The sequence below is a fragment of the Lissotriton helveticus genome, chromosome 5_1 (genome assembly GCF_964261635.1).
Source record: "Lissotriton helveticus chromosome 5_1, aLisHel1.1, whole genome shotgun sequence".
Taxonomy (NCBI): domain Eukaryota; kingdom Metazoa; phylum Chordata; class Amphibia; order Caudata; family Salamandridae; genus Lissotriton; species Lissotriton helveticus.
The window spans coordinates 458,262,615-458,273,216 of NC_136065.1; the positions used below are offsets into that span (position 1 = coordinate 458,262,615).

At 44.2% G+C, this 10,602-nt stretch overlaps 1 protein-coding gene across 2 annotated transcripts in view; it reads left to right on the forward strand.

Moving 5' to 3' along the window:
- Positions 1-10,070, forward strand: part of WDFY4 (WDFY family member 4) — a 1,018,342-nt gene extending 1,008,272 nt beyond the window's left edge. For both annotated transcript variants that reach the window (XM_078642707.1, XM_078642708.1), the window contains 2 exons: positions 5,839-5,959; positions 9,419-10,070. In XM_078642707.1, coding sequence (XP_078498833.1) covers positions 5,839-5,959; positions 9,419-9,485 — 188 coding nt within the window. In that variant the 3' untranslated portion in view covers positions 9,486-10,070. The remainder of the gene's footprint in view (positions 1-5,838; positions 5,960-9,418) is intronic.
- The last annotated feature ends 532 nt before the right edge of the window (positions 10,071-10,602 follow it).

Sequence of the window (10,602 nt, forward strand, 5' to 3'; positions counted from 1 at the left end):
CATATGGATAAGCAATGCTCAGCCAACGCATTTCATTCCCTCAAGGGGAACTTCATCAGGGCTTATAAGGTCATCCAGTGATATCCAAAAGTGAACTGTCCCATTAAGAATTTTCTCCAGTGTATTGCGCTGGAAGCCCTTGGAGTTCTACTGGCATAATAAGCCCTGCATGTTGCAAACCGCAAAGACGCCCTTACGGTCAGACTCCAAAGTTATGTTATGTTAAATAAAATGTATAAAGCGCACATACACTGGATTGGTTTCACGGCACTGCTCTGAGAGGTACTGGAGCCCTAGGGAGTTACTCGTAAGCTTGTCTAAACAGCCAGGTCTTGAGGAGCCTCCTAAAGCTGAGGAGGCCAGTGCAGGATCGGATTTCGAACGTAAGAGAGTTCCAGAGTCTTGGAGCTAGAACGGCAAACCTAGCACCACCCAGGCGCTTTAGCTTGAAGGAGGGGGTTGACAGGAGGTGCATGTGTGCCGAGCGCAAGTTGCTCATGGGTAAATGCCTCTGAATAAGCCTATCCACAAATTTAGGGCTCTTTCCATTCAGAGATTTAAAGATGAGACAGCATACCTTGAAGGCGCATCGCTGTGTGATAGGGAGTTCTGTGAACTCTTCAAAATCGTCAAAGAATACTCCCACCCAACAGCCACAGAGAACACCATCCTCCCCTCCCACCATGTCTTCAACCTCGGAGCCAACCCAATCGGCGCAGAACTCACCAACATCCTCAACACCTCCATCTCCACAGCAGCCTTCCCAGCCCTATGGAAACACGAAGTGGTCAGCTCCCTCCTGAAGAAGCCCACGGTGAACCCACCGACCTAAAACATTACTGATCGATCTCCCTGCTTCCATACCCAGTCAAAGTACTCGAGAAAGCCATCAACCACCACCTCACCAAATACCTGCATCAAAACTACCTACTCAACACCTCTCAAACAGAATTCCGTGCCAAACACAGCACTGAGACTGCACTGATCGCCGCCACAGATGACATCAGAAACTCTCCTTGATCACGGAGAAACGGTGGCCCTGATCCTCCTCGACCTCTCTGCCTCGTTCAACACCATCTCCCACCACAACATCATCAACAGACTCCACAACATCGGCATACAGCAGAATGCCCACAAGTGGATCACCTCTTTCCTTTCAGGATGCACCCAGAGCATCCAACTGCCTCCCTTCACCTATGCACCCAGGAACACCATTTGGGTCATAACCCAAGGATCATCTCTCAGGACTCCACATAATCACTAACGCGGATGACATTCGACTAATACTCTTGCTCACAGAGGACCCCTCCAGCACTAAAACCAACTTCCTTAACGCCATGACCAACATAGCCAAAAAGATGAGAGACAGCTGCCGATGAGAGACAGCTGCTTCAAAATCCACTCTGACAAAACAGAAGTACTGATCTTTGGGAAGAACACTTCTGTATGGGACCATAGCTGTTGGCCTGCACGATTCGGACCAACTCCCACACCAACAGACCATGCACGCAACCTCAGCATAATCCTCTATAGCCAACTGACCATGAAACGATAAGTCAACGCAGTTGCTTCCTCCTGCTTTCACACCCTTTGCATGCTCCGCAGACTATTCAGATGGTTCCTATCAACACTAGAAAGAACCTCATGAAAGCCCTCTTTACCAGCCTCCTTGACTATGGCAATGCTCTCTACGCCAAAATCTTCTCAAAAGGCTTCAGACTATACAGAACACGAAGCCCAACTCATCCTGGACCTCCACTGGCTCCCAAGCCAGTAGAGATGCCAGTTCAAGATCCTCACACACTCATACTGAGCTCTCCATGATAAAAGACCATCATATTTCAACCATCAACTGAACTTCCACCTGCCCTCTAGACACCTGTGCTCTGCCTCCCTCGCCCTCACCCACCCCCACATCTGTTGTGAGAGCAGTGGGGGCGGCTTCTCATCTTTCAACACCACCAAGACCTGGAACGTCCTGCCCCTCCACCTCCGAACAGCACACTTCCTGGCGGACTTCAGAAAGAAACCCAAGACATGGCTTTTCGACAAAGACACTGCACCCTCAGCACCCCGATATCCTTAGGAATGACAGTGCTGCGCTAGACAAATGCTGATTGAATGATTGAGTTAATTGTTTCTTGGTCTTGAAGGCTCACTAAACATGATGGGGAAAATCAAGGTGATAGTGCAGATATTTGGGCTATATCTCAGAAGTGGATTGTTGCACATATTTCCACTGATTTTCAATGTTGTTTTCAAGATACCTCACATGCACACATGCACAAACATACACACTTATATTGACGCATCCATGCACTTATATTGCAAGAGAGACCAGCATCATATCTTCAAACATTAATATTTGCAACAGTCACACAGGCCTACTGCTTGCAATATACATAAAGTGGACTTTGGGTCTACCCCTTTCAACCATTATCCTTCTTCGGCCAGCCTCTTCAGGCCAATAGGGTGACACTGTGTCAATCATATCTTTGCTCAGCTCTACAAGGTAGTCATCTCTCACCCAGTGCTGTTGTTTGTTTGAACATATCCTTCCACATCCACTCTAGTGCTCACATTAAACTGCATGAGGGACTACTTTATAACTATAGCATTCTCTGTCTATTGCTGCTGGCTGCCTCCCACTTTTTTCACATTGATGTGCTAACACTGCACGTTAGTACATACAACCCAGACCTACTGGCCTTGCTATTGCTTGTTATGAGTACCCCAACTTCATGACACACACTCACAGGATAGAACATTAAAATGGATCAGCAGCAAACCTCCCCAAAAATACAATTGCCCCAGTTAAGCAATAGAAATTAATAAAAACATCCACAAATTAAAAGTTGGAAAGTAAAATTGTTTGTCTTAGGAGGGAACCTGAAATAATACTAGGTTCAATGAGTATCTTAGGATGTCTGTGCTTGAACTCTAAAGATGCTCAGATTTACTCAGGAATGTGCACAATTTCGGTTTTAACATTTGGTCTGTCTCTAGTTCTCAGTTCTTTGATGCACTAATTGAGATTACGATAAAAATACATACATATATTTTAAGTGAAACTCCAAACTAATCCCTTTCTGTCCTTACACACGCTGGGGCTGTGCGAGGACCTTTACTTCTACTTTGAGAGGTTCCAGTTGGCGACCACATAGGTCTAACAAAGCAAACACAAGGAGATTGCATATGGCTGGGTCTGAACTGGGGTGATCTAAAGTGATCTAAAGAACGATGATGGATTGGACCCAGATCTGTGACTGGGGGTGAGTATCTGAAAAGTTTCAGTGCTCCGTCCATCATCTCATTGTATTTGCTTTGACCACATAGGTCTAACCACCTGGCATTTGCTATTAACCAGGGTAGGTCTTCCACTAGGCTGACCACTGGCCCTGTACTCCTTCCTAGGCATCATATATTTACTTTATTAATAAAGATCTCTTTCCAAAAGGGATTTTTCTAAGGCCCTTTGAACTCAGAACTAAGAAAAGAGGAAAAAAGAAAGTGCATCAGATTGCAGCAATATCACGATCCCAAGGAAGAAGCTATATTGTAAAGCAGCCAGATGTTAACCTCCTCAGTAACCCTCAAAAGGGTAGACAGCTGTTCAATCCCTCCCAACAATCTATAAGAGGCCCTGAACTCCGCTTGAATTAGCCTTAATTGGAGTTTGGAGACTGAGGTTTTAACTTTCAATACATCTTTATTACAGGATATTGAAAAATATCAACATCACAAAATAAAATGGTAGATGGAGTGTTGAAACTTTTCAAACACTCCCCTCCAGTAAGAGATCTGGGTTTAATCCATCGCCATTTTGCTCGCCGCGGCACCCCAAATGTGCCCCCTTAAGTCAGGAGTTAACTGAAAGAAAACAACCTTCTGCTCCCCAGTTTTCCTCTGGATTGCAGGAGGAAAAACAACATTGCAAACAACTGGGAAAAAATGGAGGAAGCAGTATGACGAGGAAGTCAGAGCAGCGTATAATTCGGCCTTGGAAGTCATATGAAAGAATATCAGTAGAAGAACAAATAGGTGGAGGCTTTGGGAAGTCACAAGAATAAATGTAAAACATCAATGGATATATTTAAGAGTGTTTGGTCTTTCCTATCCTCACAATGTTTGTGTGACAATCTCTCAGAGTATTTCTACAAGACGGTGGAGGACACTTATTCCCACTTTGATAGTCAGAAGAAGGTTGCCATTTCTGACTATCACCCTAGTGGTCACTCCATGAGGGACGGCCCAGTATTGAACACCTTTGAGCCTATTTTTTTGCTCAGCTATTTGTAATGAGAGTTATGAATCACCATTGGATTCCCCCCCCCCCCCAGCATAAATCTGATCACCATTAGATCCTTGCCCCGCCACCACCCTAACTGGTTACTTCAATGATGAATTGAGTAATTTATAAGTTATTAATAAATCACTAGCATCAGGATCCGTCCCATGTGAATGGAAGAAAGTGCAGGTCCCGCCTCTCTTAAAGAAGTCGAATTCTGACCTTGCCATCTTCAGCAGTTTTAGGCCAATAACTCTGCTCCCAGCTTGGGGTAAAAATGTTGGAAAAACTGGTGAACAAACCGCTTTAATATCAGAAGTACTGTTAAATAAAAGGCAGAAGTAGGACCCCCTATGAATTCCCTCCTGGTCAGCGCTGAGACGCTTCCTCTGAAGCATCTGTTAGCACTATAGAAAAGGCAATTTATTCATTCATTCAATGCTTCCCAACACAAACAATCTCTGGTCTTCTTTCCAAAAAAGTTAAACTTAGACCATGAAACTTTAAATAACACTGGACCACCTGAGCACAGAGCTGAGATGATGAGTTCTAGTGTGCCTGGAGTAAAAGCACTGATAGCCAAGATGTTGCGCTCCTTGTCTAGTTTCAGAGTAGTGAAATGAAATCTTCAGCATCATTCATTGTCCGTCTCCACAGTCCTGTGGATATGATCCCAGAATTTGATTCTTGCTAATGCGGAATAACACCTTACATTATTAAGCCACAGAGTGTTCAGCTCTTCTAGTGTACACATATGAACGGAACACTCTGTGTTTGTATTGTGAGTTCTCACACTGGTAGCCAGATGTATTCAGTGGGAAACAAATAAGCAATCACTGCAGCGCGACAGTGCCTCTCTTTTACCTAAAGTCACGTAAAAACACATGAAATAAGCTATGAGAGAGAGTGAGAGAGGGGGGTGGGACTGGCCAAGAAAATACTTCATTCAATATGTGGTGAGTGGGCTACTACTAAAAGGGTGCAGGCTGACTCCCTCGACGCTCCTAAACATGGTTGTGTATCACTGCCTGGCCGTATTAACTGACATCTAATTTTGCGAATTAAAACGAATCCGAAAACGCCATCATTAGCATTACCAACAGTGGCAGCAGCAATTACTGACTTAGGGTTAATTTTTAAATACTCGCAGCATTTAATTATCGCCGGGGCGGCGAGAGGATTTGGGTAAATTGATAAAACCAGTGCTTGTGGAATTTCCGCGCAGCCCTGTAATTATGCTCCGTGTAGTGTCGCGGCAGCAAGGTGTTCTGGGGCGGCTTATTAAGCATTCCGCCCGTAAACGCTGATGGACGATTCTGCTGAACTAGGCATCCAATTTCGAAAGTAATAATCCACAAATCCAATTTGGAACGCAGTGGCAGCAGAGGCGCGTCAGCACATGTAACTATCGCGAGCCGCAAATTCAATTCCCAGCCTCTCCCACCGCCGCGCCGGCCGAGATTAAATATATTCTTCTCAATTTAACAACTTGCTGACCATAAATAAAAACAGTTTCTAAATATTTATTTGTTATTTAAACACAACAACAGGTGAGATGGAGAGGCGAGGCGCGCGGAGGCTGGAGCTGTGCGCGGAGCTGCGCGTGGGCGGGGCCTCGGACGGAAGGAAGCGCTCCCGGCTTCCTGCAGTGACGTCGTTGGCCATATCCAGGTAAGAGCTGTTTTGTGGCGTGTACCTGCGTCATGGGAAACGTATCAGGCGTTCTAGAAGGAGCGGGGTTGGTTAGCTTTGCCATCTGCTGACCAGAGATTAACCGATAGGGCTGCTGAAACTCTATGAATTAATTTGAATTATTTTTCCAAGAAACTTAGTAGCCACTATGAACTTCCTGGATTTAAAATTTCTCCGGCAGCCAGGCATCCACTGAAGCATAGGCTAACTCCAAGCAGCTTTTCCTCAGCAAAAAAAGAACACAAAATTGCATAATGCAAAATATCGGGAAATTTGCGTAACAGAAAATTCACACACTTCACTAGTATAATTTCAGTTTTTGGTGGCCCCATATCAGATACACTCTGGATTTTGAGCTGACAACACTTACTTGCCAGACTGTAAAGCAATAATGAACTTCTTGGTAAAAGACCGTTGTTCCCAGTCGCTGTTTAGGACTTTCCATGTTGAGCTCTTGGAAAAGGGCACCACGGAAGTTATTGTACAGTAGTTTCAACTTTTATATAGCTCTTACTACTCCACCCCTATGTGAGGCACTGAAGTGCTTCCCTACACGTGTAGCATGTTGCACCATATATTGTGTGTGGTTGCCAGAGTGTTTTCTTTGTTTTGATCCAATATGGGAACTATTTCCATGCCGTGCACTTGCCGTGTTATGGGACACAAGGCCTAGCAGTATGATGGATGAAGAAGTGTGAGCAAAAGGCACACAATCTAGTGTTTTTAGTAAGCTGGCTGCATAGAACAGCAAATTATTTTCCTTCATGATGTTTCTTGTGATCATAGTCCACTTTGCTCCCTCTGCACTGTGATGTCCATTCTGGGATATTTTGTTTAAAGTTAATAGTCCTGAGGAGTAAGGCATGGTGGAGAGATCTGCTGAGATGCACTTTAGTATTATCATTCCATATCTGAATATCATTGTGCGATGTCAATAAGTAGTCACAGTAAAGTAAAGTAAAGTCCACATTTGTAAAGCGCACAATCACCCGTAAGGGTCTCTAGGCGCTGGGGGGCCGTCGGGAAGATTAAGCGAGCTATTGCCCAGAGTCACATGGTGCTGGGCTGACCTGCCGCCGGAGCCGGGAATCGAACCGTGGTCCCCAGATTCCAGCGTCAGTCGCCCTGGCCGCGGCGCCACACCTCTTCCACACAGTGTGTAACTTATTTCTGGGACCTGCATTGGTGGACCAAATTAAAATCCTCCGATGGCCAGTGGTTTGTAGCAAATCTCTTCAGTCACTTCTTGACTGTTCAGTTGGTGGTGGAGAGTTTATTGATGCAGTACTCTGTGAGATGCCTGCCACTTAACAGTTTTGTCTTTTGCGAGTGTCAAGCTGTATAAGGATATTATTATGCAGCCTGTATGAACTACAATCGACTGCCCCACAGCTGAGTGTCATGATAACAGTATTAGTGTGGGCCAGAAGGGTTTTATTGTATTGTAATTACATTTAGTGCTTACTGCCCATGATGAGGCATTGAAGGGCTTTATACCAGACAACACACCCCTCTGGAACCCAAAGTTAGTAGTGTTTTTCGCGGTTATGGGGATTCACCCTGTGCTCTCAGGGACACAGTTCAGTGCATTTATTCGAGTGTCTACCTGTTAGAATAAATTATAGGAGTAAGGGTTTTCTTTAGTGGGATGGGGGGGGGGGCTGGTGCACTCATGCAAATGGTTGGTGGTATTAATAGATTATTCACAGGAGATTAGATATTTTATGTAGGTTGTGGGGATATGACCTTTAAAGGAGAGGTTGTAATCTTTGTTCTGGTACTTGCAGTAAAATAATTTCCAAAGTTTCTTACCACAAGATGGTGTAGTCCAATAACAGGGATGAGCTCAGCAGTAAAAAGGATTTCTCTAGCTTTCTGCAAAACATTTTAGATGAGCAGTAACACAAGAACAAACAGAACATCTCTATAACTCCAGCAGAAAAAAAAACATATTCTAAGTGCAAATTTTCCAGAATTCTTTGCAGAAGCTAGAAGAGAAATAGGCTAATTCCGATGCTCTCTAACGCAAATCCTCATACCCTAATCCTGCAGGTCTCTGAGCTTTCCTGTGGTTAGGTGGAGATGCAGAATTCCTTACTAGCAGCACCGTCTTAAATCCTTACAGGCATTGTACAGATCCTCTATTGTCCAAATTGTTCAAACACGGCTGTGTATGGTACGTTCAAGTTAAGATAAGGTGCATGGATTGGGCAAGAGCAGTAGGTTAATAGGTTTATTCTTATTTGGACCAGTACTAGAGAACATTTCAGTGCAGTCATCTCTAGTGGAGTGATATAGGTGTGTTCTGACAAGGGACAATTATGAAGGCAATGTTCCTAGATCTAACTCTGAGGGATGTATCGAATTCCAGTGCTGCAGGTGGAGACATTTTCAACCGAGTCAACGTTGGCAGGCACATCCTCTCTATGCTAAATGTTGATGGCATGTCTACTAGAGCCACTGCTCGGGAACAGTTTTACTGTGCCCATTATTCTGTGGCTCCTAGAGAAGGAATGCGCTAGGAGGCCCATCCTTACCAGGATCATTAATGGTATCTTCTTGACAAGGACCTATGCTTGGGCCACTTTAACTGTGGCTAATGCTAGGCCCACCAGTATCAATACAAGGAACTTTAGGATTGGGATAAATGCAGGATAATTCATACCAGGGCCATTGCTAAGCCATTCTCATGGCAACCGAAAGCAGGAGCAGGAACACAATTCCTACAGGACTAGTGCCAGGAGCATTTGCTGTGGGACCAATACTTTAGAAACTTTTACTGTGCCCTTTTATGGGGGATATTCTGACCAGTGCCACTGCGCTGGGCTATTTCCATTAAAAAGCAATTGTTGTAGTCATTCCCACCAAGGCTACTGCAGTTCTATGACTTATCACTGGGGTCATCACTCTAGACTTATTTACCAGCATCAGGGACATTCTAAGTAAGAGACATACTGAGGTCCCAGCAGCAAAGCCAGTTTTGGCATGCTTACAAATATTTCTCCTGCCTTGTACGTTTAAGAGACACTCTATGTCTCGAAGCATTCTTGGCTTTATCTCAGGAAGGTTCAGGTCAGCTCCATCTTAGGCCAAGCGCGTCTTCATGGACAAGTCTACTTCCCTATTTGAGACAAAATTTAGAATTGAGTAGTCACTCTTTCCTGTAGATAAAACCACCTGTGGATAAGTTTCAATAAAAAAAGGAATCTCCGTTGGGCAAGTGTTTGGGTTTATACAATGCTGTAGGAGCTATATACATCTTCTCGGGTTCTGATAGGCTGCACTTTCTTGAGAGCTCTCTTTCCTGACTGTGATCATTGGGCGTATATTCGCAGTTGACTTGGTTGACTTGATTACGTTTAAAGTTTCTCATTACTTTCTAATGTTCTGAACCAAATTTTCATACCAATGTCTATTACTTTTCTTCTTTCTCTATAGAAACCACACAAAACTGCTAGCTGGGGATAAGAATGGGAAGCTGTACTGCTGGTCCATGGATGGGTAGGAGTCTGCTAAGGATTGTACTTCATCTTGACTTCCTGACTCCTGCGGACACTTGAGGAAAGAATATGTTGCGATGACTCCAAAAAAAGGGAACCCTTTTTCATAGATGGATATTTCTAGCCTGCTGGTCCAGACACTTGGGAAAAAGATAGAGGGGTCGTACAGAAGTGTTACTTTCCGTCAATGCCTGATTGGATATTACTGCTGTCCTTCTCTGCAGTGGAGATTCACGGGATGAGTCCGGTCCTGGCAAGACGCCCTGCCGTACCTCACGGAGGTTCTTCCTACTGCTTCAAAACCTCAGCCAAATCTAGCACAAAATAGTCGGGACACAGAGGCACTGCAGAACCTGGACCCTGCTAAAGTGTGAAGCTGTTATGGGAAGTCCCCAACATGGCCCTCCAACATCATTAAACCTGCTTTACTGAGATTTACCGATTTAGCTTCCTCAGTCTTATGAAATAATTGCAATAAAGACTTTGAATGTAGTTCTGTAATAAGGAAAATAACATGAAATTAAGAGGTACACTGTAAGATATAATAATATACAGAGTGAAAAATAAAGCCATTTATGAGTTGAAAAAAAGCTGACAGTGACCTAGTTCACACATTCTGAAGGGATCTTCTTCATATTGACCAGTTTTCTGGATAAAATAACATTTAATTTCCAAAACCCACAGGCATCAAGGCACTTCAAGAAAAACACTGTCTTATGGGAAGGAATTAGTATAAGATAACTTTATGGAGTTCCCTGGACCAGTGCAGGTTGATTTGTGCTCACAACTGAGACCATCCTACACATTTTTCAACAACACCAAGAGATGTATCACCATTATGTATGTATTATACCTATAGATGAAGGTCAAACGGACTCTTTTCACAAAAAGCTTATAAGCCCCATAGGTGCACCCAAGGCAACATGAATGCCATGCTTCCCCATTCCAAGGATAGCACCGTCAGTCAGTTGTAGCTTTTTGCCAACAGCATTTTGCAATTCAGGACTTTTAGGCAGCTATTCAGAATGGGAAACAAAACTTTCAGGTCCCAGCGTGCACAGTGCCCATCTTTACGAAGCAAGAAGTAGCTGAAGGTTTCACATATGTCACGGGGACCACTGG